At 39.6% G+C, this 27403-nt stretch overlaps 1 protein-coding gene across 1 annotated transcript in view; it reads left to right on the top strand.

Annotated features, from left to right (window-relative positions):
* Positions 1-1129: 1129 nt before the first annotated feature.
* Positions 1130-27403, top strand: part of ADGRF2 (adhesion G protein-coupled receptor F2) — a 31500-nt gene continuing 5226 nt past the window's right edge. Inside the window, exons 1-5 of the mRNA XM_036766672.1 lie at positions 1130-1201; positions 13042-13084; positions 14619-14767; positions 21421-21648; positions 25421-26779. Coding sequence (XP_036622567.1) covers positions 1130-1201; positions 13042-13084; positions 14619-14767; positions 21421-21648; positions 25421-26779 — 1851 coding nt within the window. The remainder of the gene's footprint in view (positions 1202-13041; positions 13085-14618; positions 14768-21420; positions 21649-25420; positions 26780-27403) is intronic.

Here is a 27403-nt window from a genome sequence, read left to right as displayed (position 1 = left end):
TAACTTGCATTTTGTGTGTTTATTTGGAAAATAATGTTATTACTATGACTTTAACCAGGGATGGGGAACATTTGTTCTGTGAAATTTGGATTCAGTTAAAGGGCCACACTTGAGGACCTAGAAGGCCACATGTGGCCATAGGCTCCCCATCCCTCAAACTCTGTTATGCAACAGATGAAACATGTTCAAATGTTTTTTCAAAATTTCTTATCTTTTCTTCTTTCCTTGTGCTTCCACTGCCCTCTTATTTTTATTCAATGCCCCCCTGTTGCACCTGAAGCTACTTCTGCTCCCCCCATTGTTCCAGCACCCCCAGGGGGCGATATCACCCACTTGGGGAACCTCTGGACTACAGCAAAGATCTTCAACCTTTATTATGACATGGACCCCTTTGGCAATTTGTTGAAGCCCATGGACTCTTTCTCAAAATAATGTTGGTTTTTTTTTTTTTTTGGTTTACATTCGTAGTCGAAGGAAATGATAATTTTCAACTAGAAGTTAATGAAAATAAAAATTTAAATTTTTCCCTATCTAAATTCTTGGACTCCTGTACCTGAGCTTAAGAAGCCTTGGTCTAAAAAAAACAAATAAATAAAAATTAAAGAATAGAAGCCTTGGTCTAGAAGACATAGTAAAGCTAAATACTCGCATGTAGACAGACGCTTATGTATGGCTTACACTCCCTGTCCTATCCTCACCCACATACTGTCATTTACACCCCTCAGATCTGAGGTATTTTTAATAATTGGTTGGCAGGTGAAGTACAGCCAGCTTAGCAGCTGCCCTTGGAGAGTTTCCAGCTTTAGGTATCGTATGGGAGTAAACATCAGAGGGCTGTGAGGGTTGGGGCTGCCTCTCGCCCAGGAGGAGTCAGTCCTTCTGATCCAACACAACTCTGTATAGCCTCTTCCTGAAACCAGACTCCCAGAGGAACTGGAGAACTAGGCTTGGTCCAACTTTTATTTTTATTTTTAAATTTTCTTTTTAGGCGGGAATAGAAGGCTCATTGGAGTCTAGAATCCGTTCTTGAAAAATCTTTCCTTCTACAGATGCATGGAGCCCGGAAAGCAGTGACTCAGAGACTTTTTTTTTCTCTAACAGAAGCAAGAACATCAGCTGGGTAGAAACAATGTCCTTAGTAATTCTCCTTTCCTGCTTGGCGTTTCTCCAATCCACAGAATCCTGCAAAACCCATTGCCAGGTCAGTCAAAGGCTGAGAGGAGAAGAGAGAATGAGAAATACGTGGCAGAATGCAAAAAGCCTGGGATTTATAGTCAAAAGATCTGGGTTCTTTTAGATGGTGTAATGGAACCTGCTGGACAGCTCTTGAGAACCTACTGTTAAATTTTCAGTGTAAGCACTTACACCTTGGAAAGAGGCAAATGCTACAAACAGAGGCTTGATGTATTGTTTTGTTGATTGTCTAGACAAAAGAAAATGGTAGAGAAAATGTTAATATTGCAGATTGAATTAAAAAAATGTGTACACTTGAGGGGGAGGGGAGAGAGACCTGGTTGTTAAACATTACTAGTGCACTACTATTTCTATTTCTGTCTAGGAGTGTTGGACTTGGAATCAGGAAGACCTTGGTTGAAAGCAGCCCTCTGACACTTACTAGCTATGTGGCCTTGGGAAATTCACTCTACTGTTCATTGCCTCAGTTTCCTCATCTATAAAATGGTGATAATTATAGCCAGGATTATTGTGAGAGTCAAGTGAGATAACAGGTGCAAAATATTTTGCAGATCTTAATGTTCTCTATAAATGCTCTCTATTTTTCTCTACCCCTTAATTGCTCTGGGATCTTTAACGAGCCACTATACTGCCCCAAGCCTCAAGATCCACCCCTATGGCCCATCAGCTGAAACTTCAGGCGGTTGATGTGGGGATAATAATTATATTTCTGTCCCCTAACTCTCAGGTTGTTGTGAAATTCAAATGTGTGTGAAATTGTTTCGTTCCTGAAAAGCACTTTCTTAAATCAAAGAACATAATATTTGTAAAACACTTAGCACAGTGCCTGGTATATAGTAGGTGCTTAATAAATGCATGTTCCTTTCCCTCACCTTACCCACCCTGCCCCCATCCTCACATCCCCCAAAACAGGTAAACTATTATTAAATAAGATCTAAGCTTTTGCATTCATAGCTAATGGAAATCAGTGTAGATAAATGAAATCTACATGTTTCAAACAAATACCAGAAACCAAGGGAAGCATGTAACTATTTATGTATTATATAATATATATATATGTATATATGTGTGTGTGTATGTATACACACACACACATACACACCTGACAGGTGTTTGGTTGGGGGAGGCGCATCTTTATTCCTTTCTTTCCCTAATCTTCTGATGGAGAAGCGAGAAGTAGGCAAATGATTAAAAGACATGGTGGAAGGAGAAATTCGAAACACAGATGATTCACAAACTAGAGCATGAATCTTTGGTTAATTGAGAGTTAAATATGAGTGTTTTCCTTCATGGGAATATATTTTGAAACTCATAATTTTCATGAAGTAGTGAGACTTATGGAAGCCAGAATATACACAGAGAAGCTAGATTCCCTGGGTTCTATTTTTTAAGTATGTTTTTTATAGTTCTTTTGTTTTTATATCACATTTATTTCCCATGTATCTCTCCTTCTAGCTCCCCCATTCACAGCCTGGGTTCTATTTTCAGTTGAGGGAATACATTTTTTCCCTATTATGAGTCACTTTATTTCATTCTTTCCTGGCCAGGCCTTCATTAGACAAATTAGGAATAATCACACCCTCTTTAACTATTCACAAGGGTGTTGGTGATCCAAGAGATAAAGTCAATAAATTACTGACAGCTTCTTCAGGAGTGAAAGGTGGGGGATTATTTAGTTACTATAACATTTTTTGTAAAACTGTTTTTAGAAAGCAATTCATCACGATTTCCCCAGCAATTCTCTACTTACGGATTAGAACCCAGAGCCTTGGCCTCCAAACTATCTTTTTCTTTTTGGTGCATTGTAGGAGGTTCCTGACTTCTGGTGACTGTAGTACAGCCCCTGCTTCTACTCTTAATACCATTATCTTTCAACCAACTGCACCTATGCTCACCAATCCTGGGACAGAGGTTGGAAGACAAATAAAACAATCTCTAAATACCTCACGTTAGGAAGGTAGAAATGTGGGTAAAGAATTTTCAGATCTCATTCCCAGGTAGGTCTAATCTGTTTCCCTTGCATTGGAAGGGATTTTGGATGCTGACCAGTTTCTCTCTCCCACCTGGAAGCCACTCAGCTGGTTTAACAAGGTTTCAGAGTCTATTTTCCACAATAGGCATCAGGCAGGGGATTTTGACTAATGCATAGATTGCAGAGAGAGAATGTAATGACTTCCTTCTGGTCTGCTGTAGCAAACTAGCATTGAGACTGGGCAAAGGTATAGTATAAGACCCTTCCTTCAATGAGATACTATTCCTACTTCTTATGGTAAACAACATATTTCCTCCACCCACTGACAACTGAACCTGATTTGTGCAATGTTATTTTACTGGGGCCTGTTTAAATAAACCATCCTAGATACTAATTCAATTCCAGGTATAATTCAAGGTGCTGATTTTGGGGGTATGGTTTCTAACTAGTGTTGCAGAAGCTGATCCTATTGAGATCCTGTCTCGAACCATTTCCAGTCTTCCTTCTTGTTCTCCCAACATTCTGTTGTTCCTTCTGCATCTAGACCAGGGGCTCCCATGGAAGTTCAGCTAGCTGACACTCCAGAGGGCTTTGGTGTTTTCTGAGCAAGCATTAGAGTGGGGTCCAGAATTCCAGCTCTTTTCTGACCTTTTATGTCCAAGATATTTTCACCATTAAAATGTTATTAAGATGGATAAATAAATGCGGCCTGAAATTAGCAACCTGAAGAAAGGGCCTACAACTATACTTAGGCAGTTATCTAATACCCTCTTAGGTCTGGATAGATCTTGAATTTTATTTCATTTGTTTTGGAAGAGGGGTATCTTTCCTTTTTAAGGGAAAGATAGTATAATGAGATCCATCATACAGATCACTGCAAATGATGACAAGTTCATGATTGCTCATTCTAGATGACTCTCTCTATCCCAGGAAAAAAATAAAAAGGGGGAGGGGAGCTCTTATTAGCCATTGCTCTCAAGCAGGATCCTAGAACCCAGGTGTCTGCTACATTTGTGAGGTGATCTAGATGGGGGTAGGTGAAAGTGGGGTGAAGGTGAGAGAATTTTAGCTTCTCAGTTCACGGTCAGGCATGGTTAGATTATAGCTATGCTGATTTCAAATTTCATTTCATTTTTCAATTAAGAAAAAATTATTTTCTTGCCTTCCTAACTCTCTAATCTCCACTGGAAAAAAAGAAAAACAAAACCTTTGTAACAGGAGCAAATATATGTGTGTACACACACACACAAACACACACACACACACACATCTATCTTATTCTGCAGTTCATCACTTTCCTGTCAGAAGGTGAGTAGATGCTTCATCATCAGACCTTGGAATTGTGATTGGTTATTGAATTGATCAAAGTTTGTGGATCTTTCAAATTGTTTTGTCTTGGCAATGATGCAGTTATTATATAAGTAGTTCTCTTGGTTCTGCTTCCTTTGCTCTGCATCAGTTTATACCTGTTGACCCAGATAACTCTGAAATTATGTCTTTTAACATTTTTAATTACAATAATATTTCCATTTATTTCATATACCAAAATTTATTCAGTCATTCCCCAACCAATGGGCATCCCTTTGCTTCCAGTTCCTTGTTAAAACAAAAAGAACTGTTATAAATACTTTTGTACATATAGGTGCTTTTCCTTTTTCTCAGATCCATCACTTGGTCTAAGGGTAAACACAGTTTAGTAAATTTTGGGAATAGTTCCAATTTGTTTTCTAGAATATCTGGGCCAATTCACAGCTCCAACAGTGCATTAATGTGCCTATTTTCCCATAGCCACTCCAGCATTTGTCTTTTTCCTTTTTTTTTTAAATCAACATTGCCAATCTGTTGCAGACCTGAAATGCTTAATAGAGAACTAAAAAGAATCTTTGAGGTTGTCCAGTCCAACCAGTATTTCAGCAAAGTATAACATTTATAATATCCCTGCCATGTGATCACTCAATTTCTGATAAAAAATATTTTCATTGAGGAAGAACCCTCTATTACCTAAGATACCCCATTTACCCCATTCTACTTTTGGAAAGCTCTAATTATTGGGAAATTTTTCCTTATTGAAAACCTAAATCTGCCTCTCTGCAACTTGCAGCTTGTATCTGTTGCTACTCTGGGGCCATTTGGAACAAGTCTAGTCATTTTTACATGTGACATCTATCATGTTCCATCTAGGCCTTCTCCTCTCTAGACTAAATATCCTGGGTTCTTTCAGCTGATCCTTATTTGGCATGGTCTCTGGTCTCCTCATCACATCCTTGTCATCTTTGTGATGCAGTCCAGCTTGACAATATCCTTTTAGAAATATGATGCCAGGAACTGAACACCATATTTCAGGGCTTAGGGGGCATCTTCAAGCCAGCAACAGGAAGAAGAAACAGTTGGAATACTCAGTTTTTCTTCCTTCCTTCCTTCCTTCCTTCCTTCCTTCCTTCCTTCCTTCCTTCCTTCCTTCCTTCCTTCCTTCCTTCCTTCCTTCCTTCCTTCCTTCCTTCCTTCCTTCCTTCCTTCCTTCCTTCCTTCCTTCCTTCCTTCTTTCCTTTCTTTGTTTCTTTCTTCATTCACTTTCATAAGATTTTGAGTTCTAAATCCATCCCCCCACCCAAGATAGTGTGCAATTTGATATAGGCTCTCCTTACATGTTCATATTAAACATATTTTCACATTAGTCATGTTATAAAGAAGAATTAGAACCAATGGGAAGAACCACAAGAAAGAAGAAGCAAACTCAAAAAAGAGAGCAAAAAGTATGCTTCAATCTGCATTCAGACTCCATAGTTCTTTGTCTGGATGTAGGCAGTATTTTCCATCATGAGAATTTTGGACTTGTCTTAGATCCTTGCATTGCTGGGAAGAGCTAAGTCTATCAAAGTTAGTCATTGCATAATGTTGCTGTTAGTGTGTACAATGTTTTCCTGCTTCTGCTCACCTCACTCAGTATCAGTTCATGTAAGTCTTTCCAGGTTTTCCTGAAGTCCACCTGCTCATCATTTCTTATGCAACAACAGTTTTCCATTATATTCATATAGCACAGTTTGTTCAGCCATTCCCCAATTGAAGGGCATTCCCTTAATTTCCAATTCTTCACTACCACACAGAGAGCTGCTATATTTTTGTACATGTGGGTCCTTTTCCCATTTTTATGATCTCTTTGAGATACAAACCTAGAAGTGGTATTGCTGGGACAAAGTATGCACAGTTTTATAGTCCTTTGGGCATAGTTCCAAATTGCTCTCCAGAATGGTTGGATCAGTTCACAACTTCACCAACAATGCATTAGTGTTCCAATTTCTCCCCATCTTCTCCAACATTTATCATTTTCCTGTTTTGTCATGTTTGCCAATCTGATAGATGTGAGGTGTAACCCACAGTTATTTTGGTTTGCATTGGATCATTTTTTCATTTGACTAGAGATAACTTTAATTTCTTCCTCTGAAAACTGCTTGTTCATATCCTTTGATCATTTATCAGTTGACGAATGACTTGTATTCTTATAAATATGACTCAATTCTCCATAAATTTTAGAACTGAGGCCTTTATCAGAGCCACTGGCTATCCAGCTTTCTGCTTCCCTTCTAATCTTGGTTGCATTGGCTTTGTTTGTGCAAAAACTTTTCAATTTATTATAACCAAAATTACCCATTTTGTATTTCATAAGGTTCTCTACCTGTTGGTTGGTCACAAACTCTTCCATTGTCCATAAATCTCACAAGTAAACTATTCCTTGCTCTCCTAGTTTGCTTATAGTATCAGGCTTTATATCTAAATCATGCACCCATTTTGACCTAATCTTAGTATCCAATGTAAGATGTTGGTCTGTGCCTAATTTCTGCCATACTATTTTCCAGTTTTCCCAACAGTTTTTGTTAAATAGTGAGTTCTTATTGCAGAAGCAGGAGTCTTTGGGTTTCTCAATCAGTAGATTAGTATAGTCATTGACTACCATGTCTTGTGTACCTAACCTATTCCACTGATCCACCACTATATTTCTTGGCCAGTACCAAGTAGTTTTGATGATTGCTGCTTTATAATACAATTGAAGATCTGGTATGGCTAGGCCACCTTCCCTTCCATTTCTTTTCATTAATCCCCTTTATATTCTGGACCTTTTGTTCTTCCAGATGAATTCCGTTATTATTTTTTCTAGCTCTATAAAATAATTTTTTGGTAGTTGGATTGGTATGGCACTGAATAAGTAAATAAATTTAGGTAGAATTGTCATTTTTATTATATTAGCTAGGCCTACCAATGAGCAACTAATATTTTTCCAATTATTTAGATCTGACTTTATTTTTGTGAAATGTTTTTTGTAATTATGTTCATATAGTTCCTGGATTGTCTTGGCAAGTAGGCTCCCAAATATTTTATAATGTCTATAGTAATTTTAAATCTATTTTCTCTATCTCTTGCTGTTGGGCTTTGTTAGTAATATATAGAAATGCTGATGATTTATGTGGGTTTATTTTATATCCTGCAATTTTGCTAATGTTGTCAATTATTTCAAGTAGTTTTTTACTTTATTCTCTAGGTCTCTTTGTGTATACCATCACATCATCTGCAAAGATTAATAGCTTTGTTTCTTCTTTGCCTATTCTAATTCCTTAAATTTCTTTTTCTTCTCTTTTTGCTAAAGCTAACATTTATAGTACAATATTGAATAGCAGTGGTGATAGTGGACATCCTTTTTTTACCTCTGATTTTATTGGAAATTCTTCTAGCTTATCCCCATTAAATATAATGATTCCTGATGATTTTAGGTAGATGCTATTTATCATTTTAAGGAAGACTCCATTTATTCCTATGTTCTCTAGGATTTTTAATAGGAATGGGTGTTGTATTTTGTCAAAAAAAGTTTCTACATCTCTTGAGATAATCGTATGATTTCTGTTAGTTTTGTTGTCAACTATACTGATAGTTTTCCTAATATTAAACCAGCCCTGCATTCCTATTATAAATCCCAAAAAGGACATAACCATATACCCAGGGGGCTGCAGTGTAACCCCTAGGGGTGCATGTTCAACCAATAGGAGAGTACGAAGATGGATTGCATCTCACCTTTCCCTCATGATAGTCAATTATGGGCTTGTCTCCAAAATAACTACACCATCCACTTCATCCGTAATTACTCAATACTCCCCACTCTACCCTCTCCTACCTCTAACTTTACCATTTGTGGGCCCCTCAATATGGTTGTAACCTAATCCTGTCTGACTGTGAACTGAGAAGGCAAAATTCTTTTTTCTCCTCCCTCCCCCCACTTCCCAGCATCACAAATGTGGCAGATATCTGGGTTCTGTCACCTTGCTTGAGGGTGGTGGCTAGTAACAGCTCTCTTCTTCCTTTTCATTTTGTTTTTCCTGGAACAGAGAGAGTCATTCAGGAAGAACAATAATGAACTCATTATCATTTATGGTGATCTGTGTGACAGATCCCATTACATTATCTTTCCTTTAACACCCACCCCTCTTCCAAACATCTTTATTAGAGGGCAATACTACCTTTTCAGTCACCCATGAATCATCCTCTACTCTTCACAATTTGTCAAATCTTGTAGTTACTATACCTACAATATCTCTCCCACCTATCCTGTTCCTTCTGCTTAGAGGGTCACCATCCTGGTTTAAGCCCTAGTCATCTCTCATCTGCTCTAATTGCAATAGCTCCCTAATTAGTTCCCAGCCTTAAGTGCTTCTCCACTTCAATTCATCTTCCACTCAGCTACCAAAGGGAATTTCCTAAATGCAGGTCTGACCATGCCAAATATTCTCTCCAGTGATGCAGATTTTAACCCATCCATGCCTGTCTATTTAGTGCTACTCTTCTGGATATCTCTTCCAGAATTCATTACAGGTAGTCCACCCACTATTCTGTAGGCCTTCATTCCATTCTCTTGATACCATAAGATTATCAGTGAAGCATACGGTGTACCCCTTGCTCACGCCATGGACTGGCTCCATCTTTTTTGATCCTACATTTCTTCGATGTCATCCTTTATACAACACACTGCCCACATGTATTTTCAGACATGGTCAATGTGTGAATTTGTTTTGACTATGCGCATTTGTTACAAAGATTTTGTTTTCCTCCTATCCTCCCTCTCTCCTTCCCTCCCTTCCTTCTTTCCTTCCTCCCTCCTTCCCTTCCTCCCTGCCTCCCTTTCTTCCACCCTCCCCCCTTCATTTTGGAACAATAGGAGGGACTGAGAGGATAGGCAAAAAACAAAAGAAAGAAAAGAAAAAACTGTCATTGAAGAATTTTGAAAATACACAGGAGAACAGAAGATGGCCAAAAAGAAACATAGAAAAGCAAGACAGAAATTAGCAAAAGGGGTGGAAACAGCAAGGACAGATGTCAATGAAGGGTGTTAAAGGAGAGAGAATGTTATGAGAAAAAAACATAGAAGTTGGAATGAATATGGTGTGTTGAAGACACAGAGAGTAGAACAGTTTTATTTCAAACAAATAATTGAACTGAATAAGAGCAACTGTTTACATTTCTATGAGGCTTTAAGATTTACAAAGCATTTTCATCACAGGAACTCTGTGAGTTACACACTGTAAGTATTTCCATGCCCATTTTATTGTAAGGAAACTGAGGCCTCAGGGACTTATCCACAGTTATATACCTAATAAGCATCAGGGCTGGGATTTAAATTCAGGTCCTCCTTTTGGTTGCCAAAATAGAATTAGTGAAAAACTATCATTCATTTCATCTTTATCTTTTCCTTTTGGCGTGTATGGGGTGCTTAGGAGTACTAATACCTCTAGTGTGAAGGCTTGCTGAACCCTTTTCAGGGCTGCTCATCTACCTTTGATGTCCACCTGATTCACCCAACTTTTCACCTGTGGCTCCAAGAAGCTGTAGGATGAACAGTGGCCACACCCTGGTAAACTGTCTCAGTGGATGAGCTAAGCTAGGTTGAAGGTAACCACAGGTCTCAAACTTGTCAGTGAGATAGGGAGACTTTCTCAGGGGAATGGGTGGATGAGAACAATTTGTTCCAATGCCATGAAGGCGTCTGAAGCAGGTGCTGTGGAGCACTTGGAGCTTGGTCAGACACTGAAGACACCAAGGTCATCCACTGTATCCTGGCCCATCTCCGGTCCAGTCATCCTGACTTTTGTCTCACCACTGGACTTCAATGACTCAGGAAGAGAGAGTGAGGCTGATGACTTTGTGCAATTCTGCTTCACTTAAATCCATTTTATGCACAAGCCAAAACATTATCCATGATGTCATTAGTCTCTTGAAACGTGAAGGACAAACATATCATCCTTTAAAAATGCTCATTTTCATGTATGTTTTTTAATGTACATAATATGCCAGATCAATAGCATATGAATATAATTTATAAATGAATAAATATACATTTATTTGCAATGTGTTCTTCAAAATGTTTTATGATAGGGGTGTGTGATCAAAAAGAATTTACAGACCACTTTCCAAGACTACTGAAAAACTGGCAGGTGTGATTCCTGAGATGATATCAGTGAACTTCGGAAGATTATGGAGAATGAGAGAGGTTCCTCAGGATTGGAGAAAGACAAATCCTGTTATAATTTTCAAAAAGGGAATGAAATAGATCCCGCAAATTATGGACTAGTGAATTTGGCTTCTAATTGCAGCAAACTATAAAACACATCATTAAGGGAGTAGTATACGACGTGGTGAGCACTGAAAGCCAACATGACTTCATTATGAGGTCATCTTAAACTAATTTGATTTTTTAAATTGCTTAGTGACTAGATGGGTAGATGAGGGAACTTCTGTATATATAGCAAACTAAGATTTTAATAAAGCATTTGACAAAAAAATCTCTTGTATTGTTTGTTGATAAAATAGAAAGAAATGGGCCAGGTAGGTCATAATAGGTGAATTAGGAACTAGTTGAATGACCACAACAAAAGAGTAGTTATTATTCAGTCATTGTCGATGTAGAAGGACATCTCTCTCCTGAAGAGTACTTTAAGGACTTCTCCTTGGACCCATGCTGTCCAGCAGTTTAATCAATGACCTATGAAGAAATAGAAGGTATGTGTGTGAAAGTTGAAGTGTTAGTGGGATAGTTAACCTAATTGGGTGGCATTCTGGATCCAAAAGAATTTCAAGAGGATAGAGTGGGCGAATAAGTCCAATAAAGTGAAAACGAATAGGGACGAATGTCAAGTATTATATTTGTTTTCCAAATATCAACTTTTAGGGAGAGGTATGTTTTGGATAAGAATTCTGAAAATAGCCTATGGGCTTCGTATTCTGCAAGTTTGATATAAGACAACAGTGTGATATGACAGCCAAAGTAGTTAATGCTCTCCTTGGCTATGCTGAGAGATGTAAGGGCAAAATGCTGGAAGTGAGAGTTCTGCTGTCCACTGTCCTCAGTGGCCCACATCTTGGCTACTGTGTTCAACGCTATGCTTCAGGAAAGATACAGATGAACTGAAGCCTTTCAAGTAAAGAATGAGCCAAGATGACAAGAAAACAGTCAAGGATATTCCACAACTAATCAATCAATTAATGAAGTATTTTTAAACCCCTATAGTACTGCAAGCTATAAACTTGGTATAAAAAAACCCCACAGATTAAATAGTACTTGCCTTCATGGAGCTTACACTCTATCAGGGGAAAGACATGTACATAGAAGTATATAACAGATACATACACACATACGTATATATATATATATATACATATATATATATATGTACATACACACACACACACACATATATATATGCATATATATATATATATTCACACACACCAACTAAATGCAAGGTATTTTTAAGTGAGGGGCACTATCAGCTCGTGGAGAAGGAAACGACAAACCATTCCAGTATCATTGCCAAGAAAATCCCAAATGGGGTGACAAAGAGTTGAACATGACTGAAAAACAACTAAACAGCAACAAAACTATCAGCCAGGAGATTAGTTGAAGGAACTAGTAATATAAAGAGAAGATAAGAGGGAAGAGAGGAGCAAAGAAGAGAAAAGAGAAAAGGGGAAGAGAAGACTCAAAAGGATATATTTATGTAAGAGAGAAATTATATCAGTTCTACTTGGTCCCACAGGGCAGAACTAGTAACAGTGGTTTTCATTGGAGGGGTAGATTTAAGCCTGATGTCAGGAAAAAAAAACCCAAAACCTAAAACTTCCTAACAAATAGAGCTATCTCCAAATGGAATATGTTGCCCAGGAGTTAATAAATTCTCTTTCATTATGGCAGCCAGGTGGTACAATGGATAGAATGCTGGACCTGGAATCAGGAAGATTTGAGTTCAAATCTAACCTCAGACACTTACACACCAGGTGTGTGACTTGGCAAGTCACTTAGCCTCCATCTGCCTCAGTTTCTTCATTTGGAAAATGGAGATGATAATTATAATGATAATAATTCCTACTTCCCAGGGTTTCCACGAAGATAAAGTAAGATATTTGTAAAGTACTTTGCAAACCTGAAAGTGCTATATAAATGCTAGCTAGCTACTAATATTAACTGTGTTATTTTCATTAGAGGCATTGATACAGAGGCTTGGCCATCACTTGTTACAGGGAGTTGTAGAAGGAATTGGACTGGATGACTTCTAAGCTTCATTCCAGTTTTTGGCTCCTTTGATTCTGGGATTCTATGACTCCAAGACTAATGTCCTGTCCACTATACTATTCTGAGTTGCAAAGCAGTTGATTTTAGAAAGGTAGGAAAGAGCACCTGGTCACAGTGGCCATGTCTCTTTTTTCAATCCCATAGAAGGCCCCTCAGTAAAAGTAATAGCAATTAGAAGTAATTTTGCTCAATGCCTAGAGTTAAACATCCAGCTACCTTTTAAAATAATGTGATTTTAACTTGATCTCTGATTTCTTTTTTCCTTTAGGATGCTAATAAAGACAGGGTGCAGGTAACTGGCAGAACACAAGGTATGCTCACTGAAATTATTAATTGTCAAGGCAGATAATAAGTTAATTTTACTGACAGGATTGTAGTTAATGCCTCCTGGTTCATCCAAGTGTTAAGAGTGGCCATATAGACTTGAGGTACCCTCCAACACCCAAGGTCAGAGTAGAGAGGAACACTCAGGATTTCCTCTTGTGGAAGGGTCAATGTCTAGCCAGGATGGGGAAAAGGGAATGGGAAACTTTCAAGAAGGTTGAGGGCAGGGGAAGTATTTCCTGTAGCATCCACTCCTGCTTGGCTCTGAAATATCTAGTGGACTATGGGTGACAGGTAGGTTGGAGAAGGGATGAGCTTAGGTTTTTAAATTAGAAGATATGGGTGAGAATCCTGGCTGTGCTACTACCTGTGTGCCCTGAGAGAATCATTATCTCTCTGGCCCTCAGTTTCCTCATCTATAAAACGAGAGAGTCATACCTGGTGAAATTTCTTCGAGCTCCAAACTCTACGATTTGGGACATCCCCTCAGCTAGGACCAGGGATGTGCCACAGCCAACCCGCACCAGCTCATGATAGCCAGTTGTTGCATTTTTAATATGAGTATTTATACCTTGGAAATCTCAAATGATACAGATCAGGCCTTGCTCTATTATGTTGTATTACCTAGACTTAAAGTGTTGGAGAAAATGTTGCTAACATAGATTAAATTTAAAAGTGTGTTGTACATACATGTTTTTTGAGAGCTGGTTGACAAACATTTACCATCATGACACTGGCTGGAACTCTACTTCCAAGGCTACATGGAGTTCTTCTCAACCTTTGCTTTCTCCTACCTATCCAAGCAATCGATGCACCCAACAATGGCAGCAGGAAGTGTCTGGAAGTTCCATCCCCTTGAATGTTGATCTTCTGCACTCTACCATGGTGCCTTGCTGTATCCTATACTCTTTAGTGGACGTAATATCCAATGAAGCTTAAAGGTGCTCATATCCTTGAGTATGTATATCCAGACTTCTCTTTTATGGCCCCAGGCTGCTTCTTCCTCTTCCTCTTCCTCCTCCTTTGTTCATCTACTCTGCTTCAAGTCATTTCTTCATCATGAATGATCAGAGTCAAAATGAATGAAATACGACAGGTAAGAATTATAACTCTTTATAGCCCAATGTAGAATATAGCTCGAAGGAACCTTAGTCCCACATCCTCATTTTAGAGGCCCAGAGAAATGAAGTGTCTTGTCCAAGGTCATGTAACTTAGGTAGCTAGTGGCAAAGTAGTTAGCATGCTGGAACTGGAGTCAGGAAGGCCTGACTTCAAATCTGGCCTCAGATACTTACTAGCTGTGTGACCCTGGGCAAGTCACTTATGCTCTCTCTGCATCATTTTCCTCGCCTATAAAATGGGGATAATAATTGTTTCTACCTTGTTGTGAGGATCACCCAAGGTCACAGTTTGTAAAAGCACTTAGCACAATGCCTGACAGGTAGGAGGTGTTATATATAAATGTTTATTCCCTGTTTGATCTCTTCTTGATGATACTTTTCCTTTTTCTTGTCCCAACAGATTGTCAAGTCCCTTGTATTGAAAATTCCCACTGCTCTCAGGCCTGTTCTTTAGGGCTGGAAGGGAACATAGGGTTTCTATGCAGGAATAAAGAATGGCGGAAATCCACAGATTCTTGCAGAACACTTAATGTCCTCACCATTTTTGAGGTAATATTCCTGCTCTCGTTGAATAGTTTTTTTTTTAAATTACAGGTTGGTTGAGAAGAGTACACTCCCTATTTATTATCTGAATAAGAGGGAAAGAGCCTGAATGGCATTGACTCCTAATACTTGAGATTAGACTTTGTCTTTTCACACAGTTTACCTGGTCTATAATTCAGGGCTAAAAGACAAAAGTCCTTAACCTTTCAGATAAAAAACGATTTTCCCTTCTCTATATAACTTAAGTTTTGTGGAGGTGAACCCGTGATAGAATAATAGGCCTGGAAGGGGCCTATATCCCTTCCTCTATTTCTCCAGAAAGATACGTGTATTGTTTTAGCAGTAAAAGACAATCTGGCCTTTGAATGGGCTATAGAGAAAGAATCTGTTCCAACACAAAGCAAAATACAGCTTAATACTCCACTAAGACTTCTAAGACACCCTGTATTTCCACCAACGTTCCTTCGTAAGTACCACAAACGCAAATTTTCACTATTTTCTCTTTTCTCATTTCACCTATCTCTTTCCCACAACTGTTGAATGTCTGTCTCTGGCCCCTAGGGAGAAGGTGAAGTTTAGTTTGTCGGTGATTAGGGGACAATTAGCAGGTCATAAGGGAAAGAACTCTCTTGAGGGGAAGGTTAGGATCTAAGTCATGATCAGAAAGGCTCAACAGAAAGCTTTGCCAAGTCAAGAAGAATTCAGAGGGTAGCCAACCAAACCCAAGGGCTAGGCAAGTGGTGGTCCAGAGCCGGGAATGACTGCACAGAGTCAGGCAAAACACACGACAAACGGAAGCAAGAAATAACGGCAAGAAGGCGGTTGTCTCACCCAACTTCTTCACTAAGATGCTGTTCTTTTTCTATTGTAGGATAGCCGCATCCCCTGGGTGCACGCAGTGGATAGAGTGCTCTTGGGAAGATCTCAGTTCAAATGCAGCCTCAGATGCTTAGCAGCAGTGTGACCTCTATCTGCCTCAATCTCCTCTCCTGTAAAATGGTGATAATGATAGTGCCTAACTCGGAGTTATGAGGATCAAATGAGATAATATTAATTAATTAATAATTAATTAGCACAGAGCTTGGCACCTTTGTTGTTGTTTAGTTTTTCGGTTGTGTCTGACTCTTTGTGACCCTATGATCTTACCAATACCGTCTATGAGGTTTTCTTGGCAAAGATACTAGAGTGTTCTGCCAGTTCTTTCTCCGGTGGATTAAGGCAAACAGAGGTTAATTGACTTGCTCAGGGTCACACAGCTAGTAAGTGTCTGATTCCAAATTTGAACTCCGGTCTTCCTGACTCCAGGCCCAGTGCTCTCTCCATCCACTGAGCCACATAGCTGCCTCCACTTGGCACATAGTAGGCATCTAATAATTATTTGTTGCCTTCCTTTTCTCTTCCCTTCCTTGCCTGCCTATCCTTTGCTATAGTCTTGGACATGTTCCACTCCTAACTTGTCCCAGTAAGATTACACACCTTCTTTCAGGTATGTGTTCTACTGGCTGTTCCAGTGGGCATAGAGGTGGGAGACACGCCCCTCAGGAATCAATGAGCTTACATATACAGAGTGCTTGGCCGACTTTGGCCATAGAAACCAGTGATCACTATTATTTCATTGATTTCATCTTTTTCAATGGAGTGCAGACAGAAATGGTCTTCTCCCAGGTCACCATCCTGACATTATTCTTTTACATTTCATGTTCCGTGGACAATTGTGCAGGTAGATAAAATGATTTTTTGCAATTGATTACAAGTTTGGGGGTGTAAAGCCATCTTCTCTAGGATCATTGAAATCTCCTTTGGGAGGACTTGAGTAGCAGAAAGGATGAAAAAGATAACATGTGCTTCCTCCTGTTCCCACATGGCTTTGATTATTTTTCTGGCAGAAGAATTGTAAAAGGTCCTCATTCTGTATAGTTTGGAGACTGTGAGCAGCACCTATTTAAAATATTGTTTTACATTTTTATGGGTCTCAATTTTTTGTAGTCTCCAAAGAATCAATAACTGAATATCACGGCATTATAAGTGAACAAATGGGGGCAGCTAGGTGGCACAGTGAGCAGAGCACCAGCCCTGGAGTCAGGAGGACCTGAGTTTGAATCTGGCCTCAGACACTTGACACATTTACTAGCTGTGTGACCTTGGGCAAGTCACTTAACCCCAATTACCCCACCTTTTCCCCTGCAAAAAAAAAATTAAAAACGAAAAAGAAAATGAGTTCCTTGAAGGCAAGGACTGCAAAAAAAAATAAGTGAACAAATGCTGAAAAGATAGCACCTAATTTGAGGAATTTCAAAGATCAGAAATAAAAAAAAGTCATCAGGAAAAAGAACAAGAAGAGAAAATGAGCTGGCTACATCCAGAGGGTGATATAGGTGGACACCCCGAGTGTTTCATTGGTAACTTTGACATGCCTGGAGAAAATGTAGAAGGCCTTCCAGCACGTTGCGTATTTTTCCTGTGACAAGTTTATGGAACAACATACACAAAAGTTCCACAGATAAGTAGGCATGAGTTGGTTGTATATGATCTCATTGGAAAGAACTTCCAAATTTATGAGATCATAAGTCTATTTGCATATTTTGATTCTGTCCAGTAGATTGTGGACAATAGCTTTTTTTCTTTCTTTTTTTTTCTTAAATTTATTTATTTAATATTTTTAGTTTTAGTTTTTTTTCTTTCTATGATAATACTCTAGTTTTGTTGTTGTTCAGTTGTTTCAGCTGAGTCCAACTCTTTGTGACCCCATTGGGGTTTTTTGGGCAAAGATACCGGAATGGTTTGCTATTTCCTTCTCCAGTGCATTAAGGCAAAGAGAGGTGCAGTGGCTTGGCCAGGATCATACAGCTACTGAGTGTCTGAGGCCAGATTTGAACTCAGGTCCTGATTCTAGGCCCAACATGCTATCCACTGAGCCACTTAGCTGCCTCCAAGAATTGCCCCATACTCATGAGAGGCTTTCTTAGGGCTAGCATGCCAAATAATATTAACTGTGAAAGTCTCTTTGAAATTTCAAATGCTATAAAGTTTGTAGTTCATTCATGTTTTACTCTTCGTGAGCTCATTTGGGGTTTTCTTGGCAAAGATACTGGAGAAGTTTTCCTTTTCTTTCTCTGACTCATTTTACAGATGAGGAAACTGAGGCAAACAGGGTTAAGTGACTTGCCCAGGGTCACACAGCTAATAAGTATCTGAGGCCAGATTTGAACTTAGGTCTTCCTGACTTCAGGCCCAGCACTCCATTCTTTGTGCTACCTAACTGCCTATAGATGAGATCACAGTAAAAAGAAGTAAAAAAAAAGTTTGCATTTGTAACCTCATTTTTTTTAACCTGACTTGTGATTTTATTGATGTAGAGAACTTCCTGGTGAGGAGGCTCTCTTTGACCAAAACAGGTTGACAACTCCTCCACAATCTGTAGTCTTTGAGAGTTGCGTGGTTCATGAAGAGGCTGTGACTCAATTAGGGTCACATAGCTAGTATGTGTTAAAGGTGGGTCCTGAAATCTAGATCTTTCTAACTCTGAGGTTGGGGTCTCTCTATGCTATGGTGGGTTGCCTTTACCTTCTTAATATTATAAAGAAAATCCATCATAAAACTTAAAACACTATGCAAATGTGATTTATTATTGTTAGGGTCTGTCATGGGCAAAAAAAGTAGAAAACTTTGTGGATCTTCTCACTCCCTCTCCTTTCCCAACATGTGCTGAGCCCAGGACATTCTTATACTGTTCTGAGGTCCTCTTAATAGTCAAGGAAAACAGTCAATTTAAGTAACTCACATCAATATTTCAATGACTTATTAGGTCCATTATGCCTGAGATGGTTACATTTTGAAGTAGGACCCTTTGGAGAGACTAGGTTTAACATAAAAGAATTATTCCCTAAGGGGGAAGTTTTGGCACACTCCTCCAGGGTTGGGGAGGACTTTGGGGAGCTGGGAGTTCCAATCATGGAACCAAAGAATTTAAAATTGGAAGGAGTGTTGGTTACCATTTAATTCAACCCACATCTAGAAGCAATTCCCATTAAAATACATAAAAAATAGTAATCTGGCCTCTGCTTAAAGACCTTCAGTGAGACTAGACATTTCACATTAGTCCCTGAACTGGAATCCAGGAGACCTGGATATTAGTTCCAATTCTAGACAAATCCCTTTTCCTTTCTAGGCCTTGGTTTTACCATCTCTAAAATGAGGGGGGTGGGTATAGATTATAGTATAGAGGACAGAATGTTAGATTTAGAATTAAAGGACCTGGGTTCAAATCTTGCTGGTGCCACTTATTGCTTAACTTCTCTGGGACTCAGTTTCTTTATTTCTTCAATGCAGGGGTTGAACTGGATGACCTACAAGCTTCCTTCCAGACTAAAATTTATGCTCCCATCTCTAGGTAGTCTCCATGTTCCTTTTGCAGACCTCATGTCTTTGAGTCTTTCCAGTGGAAGGCCTCAGATCATACTAGGCAAGTCCTTGCCTGCATGTAAAAATGGCCTTTTCTTCATGTAGAACCTAAATCTTTTCCAGGATAAGATTTATGAGAGCTGCTCCTTGCTCTGCCATGGTTGTTTTTCTCTCTGAATCTAAATCTTTTCAATTTTCATTTTTGGTTTTCTAAAATACTTCCGTTTCTCATTTTCTCTTGCTTAATGAACTATGCATTTTAGAGAGGGCAGAATTTCTCTGCTCCATGAATAATGCTAATTCTTTGACTGCGAACAAGTGAGTGAGAAAGCTTTTATTAAGTGCTTACTATGTGCCAGGCACTGTTCCAAGTCCTGAGGATACAGATACAAAAGTGAGACTATCATCGCCCTCAAGGATTAATTGATTAATCAATAAACACTTATGAAGTGACTACTATATGCCAGGCACTGTGCTAAGTGCTGCTGATACAAAAAGAGGCAAAAGACATAACTGCCCTCAAGGAGCTTACCGTCTAATGGGAGAGACAATATGCAAACAAATATATACCAAATAAGCTATACAGGATAAACAGGAAATAATTAGTGTAGGGAAGGCATTGGAATTAAAAGCTGAGGGAGGTTTCCTCTAGAAGGTGGGATTTTAATTGGGACTTACAGCAAGCCAGAAAGGCCAGTAGTTGGAATGGAGGAAGAAAAACATTCCAGGCATGGGGGACAGCCAGAGAGAATGTCTGGAGCTGAGAGGTGGAGTGTCTTGTTTGGGGACTAACCAGGAGGCCAGTGTCACTGGATCAAAGAGTACATGTCAGGTAGACTGGCAAGGTAGGAAGAGGCTAGGTTATAAAGAGCTTTGAATACCAAATAGAGAATTTTTGTATTTGATCCTAGAGGCAATAGGGAGCCCCTTGGAGTTTATTGAGCGGGGGGACGACCTCATCAGACCTGCACTTTAAGAAAATCACTTTGGTGGTTGATTGGAGGATGATTGGAATGGGAGGAGAGTTGAGGCCTTCAGACCCACCAGCAGGCTGTTATAATAAATAAGTTTGGGCTTCAGGTGATGAGGGCATGCACTAGGATGGTGGTAGTGTCAGAAGAGAGAAGGGGGCATTGCAAAGGTGGAAATGACAAGCCTTAACAACATATTGGCTATGGGAGGAGGTGGTAGTGGTAAGAGACAGTGAGAAATCTCGGAACTTATATTCTAATGAGGGAGACCGTGCATGTGGGCAGTGGTGGCCAGGGAAGGGAGGTTTAGTACAGAGGTTCCCAAAGTAGGTGATACCACCCTCTGCGTGGTGCTGGAACAATCCAGGGGGGTGGAAGTAGCCTTGGGTGCAATTGGGAGGCATTAAATAAAAATAAGAGGGAAGGAGAAGCATAAGGAAAGAAGAGAAGATAAGGAAATTTTGAAAAACTGTACATGTTTCATCTGTTGTGTAACAGAGTTAAAGTCATTGTGATTACATTATTTTCCAAATACACACAAAAAATGCAAGTTATAACTGATCAGTGGTCAAGTCTGAGGGTAAGTGTTGGCAGGTGAGCCTATCCCACATGTTTAGAAGTCCAGCATGCATCGGCAGGAATATGTGCATATAATGATTTGTTTACAATACAACACTATATGGTTACATGATGCAATATGGCATCATCAAAATTTCAATTCAGGAAAACCCCTCACAAATTTACAATAAATTATTAAATTTAAGATGTCACTTTTTTTTGAAATGATGCAAATTTTTAAAAAATGTTAAAGGGTTAAAGAAAACAGATTTCCGGCAGGGGGAGGAATGAGTAATTTTAGTTTTTGGAAAGGGGGCAGTAGGCCAAATAAGTTTGGGAACCTCCGGTATAGGGAATCACAGGGATGGGGATTAGATAGGGTAGCTGATTGGGTTACTATTCGCAGCTCAAGATACTTCAATAAAGTGTCCCAGGCATCAAATTAGTATCTTAGTGTCCCAAAGTCCCAATGCAGAGCTGCATAAAACTACCATCCGGAAGTCTTTTCCTCTCTAGTATTCTTCTCAACCAATGTCTCAACCGAACTCTCCTAGACCTCCTTCAGAATTTCCATTTGCTTATCTTAGTCTTTTCTTCAAGTAACCCAGCCTTTTAGGATGTCCCTAGAACAGTAGAAATGAAACTGAAATGACAATAAACGGGAATTTTTTAAAATTATCTAACCTTGAATATATGTGTTGTGCTTTTTCCCCCCTTCCTATTTCTTAGGACCCACAAAAGGTAATCCCCAACATCTTTGCAGCTACGCCTTCAAAAATAGGAAAACATGAAACGATTACAGATGTTTTGATGCAGAGATGTCCAGAGGATTTATCTTGCATACTTAAAGGCATTCAAAGGTCTCCACAAATGCCAGGAAACATTGAGGTCATCGTGGAGCTGTTGCGTAATATTTCAAGAGTGTTGTCTGAAGATGTTGATGTAGTTAAAATACAGGTGAGTCACCTTGCATATTTTCCAAAAGATTTGATATATAGCTGTAATGAGAGGCATCTGTGGGGTAGAGGGGAACAAACTGGCCATGTTGCCTCTTATATCCCATATATAGTTATGATAATAGCCAGTATTCATGTAGCACTTCCTGTGTGCTAGGCCCTATGCTAAGCCTTTCACAATTGGTATCTCATTTAATTCTCACAACAACCCTGGGAAGGAGGTGCTATTATTATCCCCACTTTATAATTGAGCAAACTGAGGCAAACAGAAGTAAGCTGACTTGCCCAAGGTCACACAGCTAGTAAGTGTCTGAGGCTGGATTTGAACTCAAGTCTTCTGAACTCCAGGCCCCAGCACACTATCCACTGTGCCACCTAGCTATAGCTATAATCCCTCTGATACAGACTCACTCACTCTTACATACAGCATGATTGAGAAAGAATGGAACGTTTCCAAAAATGCATTATTCAGTAACTAGGTTAGATATGATCATGGTTGTCATTGAGTAACTTCAGTTGTGTCTGACTCTCTGTGTCTCCATCTGCGGTTTTCTTGGCAAAGATACAGGAGTGGTTTGCCATTTCCTTTTCCAGCTCATTTTACAGATGAGGAAATGGAGGTAAACTGGGTCACTCAGCTAGTAAGTGTCTGAGGCCAGACTTGAACTCTGGTCCTCCTGACTCCAAGGCTGGCGGTCTATCCGCTGTAGTATCTAGCTGCCCATATGATCATGGAGCATGAATCAAATTGTGTAACATGACAGGGACACATAGTGAACATTTATAAGATTATAGAAATAATCTGTTTTGACTACATGTTCACATATAAAATTAACTGTGCAACTTTGGGCAAGTCACTTAACTTCTCAGCTCCCCAGGCAACTGAGACTGTGAGTTTCAGAGCAGGGCGAAGATTGAAATTGGACTTCCATATATAAATGAAATCAAAAGTCCATTAAAAGAAAAAAAGGACTGAAATTACTTTCACCAAAGTGTATTCTAGATTCTAATCCCCACAAAAACATCTCTAAACCCTGTTGGGAGAGAGTGTTCTTCAAGATATCTTGCTGAGACTGAGAAATACTTTCCACATTGGGTTTAAAGGATAAATTAGTCTATCTCTAGAGTTATTTCAGGCAGCTAGGTGGCATAGCGGCTGTAGCACCAGACCTGGAGTCAGGAAGACTCATATTTATGAGTTCAAATCTGGCCTCAGAAACTTCAGGAACTAAGGCAAGTCACTAACCCTGTTTGCCTCAGCTCCTTATCTGTAAAATGAGCTGGAGAAGGAAATGACAAACCATTCCAGTATCTTTGCCAAGAAACCCCCAATGGGGGGGTCACAAAGAATCAGACATGACTGAATGAAAGAGTTACTTAGGGGGCAGTTAGGAGGTGTGGTGGATAGAGCACAGCCCTGGAGTCAGGAGGACCTGAGTTCAAATCTGGCCTCAGACACTTAACACTTACTACTTGTGTGACCTTGGACAAGTCACTTAATCGTAATTGACTTGATAAACAAACAAAACAAGCAGAAAAAATCTTTCCGTGTGAAAAGAATCAGAATTGTAGGGCATTCGGGTAGGAAGGGACCTCTTGCAAATCTGTAAACCACAGTTAGCAAAAGCTGAAGTTTGAAATTGATCGGGGATGATTTCTAGAATCATAGACTGAATTGAAAGGGTCTCTAAAGTTGTTCCCAATTTATAGATTAGGAAACTGAAATCTAGAAAGGTTAGGGAACTAGCTTGAGGTCATACAACTAGTAAATGATGGAGTAACTGAAGAAAGGTTGGTGGTGGTGAGGGTGGGAGTGAAGTAGAGAAGAGAAGTGAATAGGTGATAGGATTTGACTTCTAAACTCCTGTTGGGATTGAGTGAAATCCTGATACATTTAATTAATGCTTGTTGACTGATGAAATGACTAGTTGGTTATTTTTCTGTGATCTTAAGCAAGTCTGGCTTCCCTCTAAGTTTAAAGTGGGTCTAGTAATAGAACATGGTTTTGGGGCCTCTATTCTTTGGGACCAGGGTCCTCAAGGTCTCTGTTTCCTAACATGGTGATGTCTAGGGTCTTTTCCCCATAGGTCATTGTGTACTGAGGTCTAAGGTCGTTCCCTAAGGTATTCCTTTCCAACTGAATTTGTCATATTGAAAATTTTACAGTGCTTGCCCCAGATGCCAGAATCACTAATTACAATTCTGTATATTAATATATTGCTTTAAGATTTTTAAAGCACTTCTTCCAAAATAACCTTGTGAGAAAAAGAAGTCCAAATATAAATATTCCAATTTTACAGAAGGGAAAACATATTCAGAGAAGTGAGGCTGATACAGAGCACAAGATGACTATACATTTCCAAATGATAATAGCATACAATGGCTAGTTAGTTCCCTTGCAGTTATTCCCTTAAATTCAAGTCAATGTAGCAAGCAATTATTAAGCACCTCAGTCAAGTCAAATAGCATTTATTAAGAGCCTACTGTGTGCTAGGTAAAAATGAAACACCTCTGTCATTGAGGAGCTTTTATTTTATTTGGCGTAAAACAATATGCACAGAGAAAATTAAAAACAAAATATATACAAAGCCAATGGCGATTATCTATGAATCCTCCATAGATCAACATGGTACAGTGGAAAGAGAGCTAACTTTGGAGTCAGAAGACTTGAATGCAAATGCAGCCTCTGTCACTGTTTATATGATCTTAAGAAGTCACTATATTTCTCTTCTCTAGGCTTCAGTTTTCTCATCTATATAATGAAGGGATTGTCTAGATGGCCTTTGAGGTCCATTTTAGCTTTGCATCTATGATCCTATGACCTGGGTTCAAATCCTACCACTAACACTTATTATCTTTAGGATCTTTGATGAGTGTCTTACCCTCCCTGGGCATATTTCCTTATCTGTTAAATGAGGCATCTGGACTAGAAAACCTCCGAGGTCCCCTTTAGCTCTAAGCCTGTGATGCCATGAGGTCCCCTTTAGCTCTAAGCCTGTGGTGCCATGAGCCTATAAAATTAATTAACCTGGTCCTTACTTGTAAAATGAGGGGGTTACCTAGATGATCTCGAAGGGCCCTTCTGGTTCCACAACTGTAATCCTATAATTTACATCGTTGTCCTAGAGCTGGAGGCAGCATATTGTGTAGATGAAGTGCTGTATTGGAAGCCAGAAACACTTGGGTTAAAATCATGCCTGGGACACTTAGCTGTGCAATCACGGGAGAAGCAGCAACAGCACCTAGCATGTGTATGGTGCTTTAAGGTTTGCAAAATACTTTAAAAATATTATCTCACTTCATCCTTGTGACAACCCTGGGAGGTAGGTGCTATTACTATCATTCCTGTTTTACAGATAAGGAAATTGAGGAAGACAGAAGGTAAGTGATTTATCCAGGTCACACAGCAAGTAAATGTCTAAGGCTGGATTTGAACTTAGGTCTTCTTGATTCTGGGTCCAAGGCTCTCTCTGCTGTGGCACCTAATTGTATCTAGCTGGTTTCATGGGAGGAACACTGGCCTTGAAGAAACATGTAAAGAATACAGTGCTGGACTTGAAGCAAGAAGGATTAGATTTCAATTTTGCCTCAAATACTTGGCTAGTTTTGTGTGACTCTGAGCACAAGTCACTTCTCTGGGTTTCGATTTCCTCATCTGTAAAATCTGTAGTACTTTTCTAGGCATTTGGGGAACATTTGAGTGCTTTAGAAACATCCGTTGTGTGGTTGTTGTTATCATCATTACCTTGTTAACATATAACGTTCCTTTTCAGAGCTACAGCATCATAGCAAATCACATCCTCGACAGTAGAAGCATCTCATACTGGGCCTTTGTCCCTGAAAGAAGCAGCAGCTCTATCCTGTTGCAGTCAATGGTTTCATTTATGAGGAATCTCTTCCTTCGTGAGCGTTCCCTTGACATCTCAGAAGAATTCATTCACATCCTGGGCATCAGCATATCGAAAGACAGCCCCCAAGAGAGTTTGAGTTTTTCTATGAAGGTGAATGAAACTGAGAACGAAGTCTCCGGGATAGTGCTTCTCCCCCAGGAAGAGCTTCAGCAGCTGCCCTCGCCTTCCCAAGCTATCAGCATCGCCTTCCCCACACTAGGGGCCATCCTGGAAGCCAGCTTCTTTGAGAATGTCACTGTGAACGGGCTCATCCTGTCTGTCATCTTGCCCAAGGAGCTCCAAAGGATCTCACTGGTTTTTGAGAAGATCACCAAATCTAGAGGCAGAACACAGTGTGTTGGCTGGCATCCGACAGAGAATAAGTGGGATGAGGAAGCCTGTGAGATGGCCCTGGACAGCACGGACCAGACTCTTTGTAGTTGTCAATCAAGCAAGAAATTTACGTCTTTCTCAATTCTTATGTCGCCCCACGTCCCTGAGAGCCCAGTTCTGCTTTACATCATGTATATTGGCCTGGGAATCTCAATGGGTAGTTTAATTCTTTGCCTGATCGCTGAGGCCATGGTCTGGCGCCAGGTAACAAAGACAGAGATCTCATACTTACGCCACATTTGCATTGTGAATATTGCTGCCACACTTCTGATGGCGGATGTGGGCTTCGTGGTAGCTTCCTTCTTTAGCAATCTAGTGCGGTACCACAATGGCTGTGTGGCTGTTACCTTTTTTATTCACTTCTTTTACCTCTCTGTTTTCTTCTGGATGCTCATGATGGCCCTCCTCATCCTCTATGGAATCGTCATCGTTTTTCATACTGTCCCAAAGTCTACCGTAATGATTTCTGCCTTCTCAGTAGGATACGGGTGCCCATTGATCATTGCTGTCATTACGGTTGCTGTCACCGAACCCGGCCGAGGCTACGTGCGACCCATGATCTGTTGGCTCAACTGGGATAACACTAAAGCCCTTCTTGCCTTTGTCGTCCCAGCCCTGGCCATCGTGGTGGTGAACTTGATCACGGTAGGAATAGTCATAGCAAAGACTCGGCGACCTTCCATTGGCAGCCCCATAGCTCAAGAAATGGCTGCCATAGTGAGAATAAGTAAGAATGTTGCCATCCTCACACCGTTGCTGGGACTGACCTGGGGCTTTGGAATAGCCATAGTCATAGAAAAGAATTCCCTGGCATTCCACATCATCTTCTCACTACTTAATGCTTTCCAGGTATGTATAAATTCTATGGACATATTTTAGTGGGGAGAGTGAGAAAGCAAAGTGAGTCATTTTATCCACCTAGGAAGAAGTTATAGTGATGCAGAAAGAGGGCTGGATTTTTAGTCAGAGGACCTGGGTTTAAATTCTGGTTCTGCCACTTTCTACATGTATAAACTCGGGCCTCGGTTTCCTCATTTGTAAGTTGATCTCAATATGAACTCAAAAGTTCTGGCTCTAATTAAATTATCCTAAGGAATTTTATGGAAGGAAGTTTGTGGGGTCAGCTATCCTACTGGACAATTCATTACTTAAAGCCCATTGAAGAATTGTAAAGGTACAATTTTATAATGCTAATAGTAGTGTGGAGGTATTGTGGCTTAGTCAATAGAATGTTGGGCTTAGAATCAGGAAGAGTTGTCTTCTGATCCCATCCTTTTCCTTCTATGTATTTGGAAGCTATGGACATTTGATATGGTGACATATATTTAAAAAATTATTATACTTTAATGGGCTGATATTATTATTAATTGGTATTATTATTTTATTCTGATATTTTTATGGAGTATAGATAGAAATAATTCTGGGACAAGTCATGATCTTGCTATTTCACCGGTAGACAAAATAACTACTTTT

Source organism: Trichosurus vulpecula, chromosome 7 (assembly GCF_011100635.1).
Source record: "Trichosurus vulpecula isolate mTriVul1 chromosome 7, mTriVul1.pri, whole genome shotgun sequence".
Classification (NCBI taxonomy): Eukaryota; Metazoa; Chordata; class Mammalia; order Diprotodontia; family Phalangeridae; genus Trichosurus; species Trichosurus vulpecula.
The sequence above is the reverse complement of the archived record's forward strand: the minus strand, read 5'-3'. Positions and strand labels throughout refer to the sequence as shown.